The sequence below is a fragment of the Plectropomus leopardus genome, unplaced genomic scaffold (assembly GCF_008729295.1).
Source record: "Plectropomus leopardus isolate mb unplaced genomic scaffold, YSFRI_Pleo_2.0 unplaced_scaffold89632, whole genome shotgun sequence".
In the NCBI taxonomy this organism is placed as follows: domain Eukaryota; kingdom Metazoa; phylum Chordata; class Actinopteri; order Perciformes; family Serranidae; genus Plectropomus; species Plectropomus leopardus.
In genome coordinates this window covers 1-317 of record NW_024698821.1, presented here as the reverse complement: position 1 = coordinate 317, position 317 = coordinate 1, and the positions used below count along the sequence as shown (strand labels likewise).

The following is a 317-nucleotide window of genomic DNA, read 5'->3' as shown; positions in this document are numbered from 1 at the left end:
GAGGGCATCCCTCCCGACCAGCAGCGTCTGATCTTTGCTGGCAAGCAGCTTGAAGACGGACGCACCCTCTCTGACTACAACATCCAGAAAGAATCTACTCTGCACTTGGTCCTGCGTCTCCGTGGTGGTATGCAGATCTTCGTCAAGACCCTTACGGGCAAGACCATCACCCTGGAGGTGGAGCCCAGCGACACCATTGAGAACGTGAAGGCCAAAATCCAGGATAAAGAGGGCATCCCTCCCGACCAGCAGAGGTTGATCTTTGCTGGCAAGCAGCTGGAAGACGGACGCACCCTCTCTGACTACAACATCCAGAA

At 55.5% G+C, this 317-nt stretch overlaps 1 protein-coding gene across 1 annotated transcript; it reads left to right on the top strand.

Moving 5' to 3' along the window:
* Positions 1–3: 3 nt before the first annotated feature.
* LOC121940541 (ubiquitin-like) lies at positions 4–312 on the top strand (the record flags this gene model as incomplete). The annotated part of the gene is made up of 1 exon (XM_042483292.1): positions 4–312. A coding segment is annotated over one exon (309 nt), but the record flags the coding sequence as incomplete, so codon positions are not given.
* Positions 313–317: the final 5 nt, after the last annotated feature.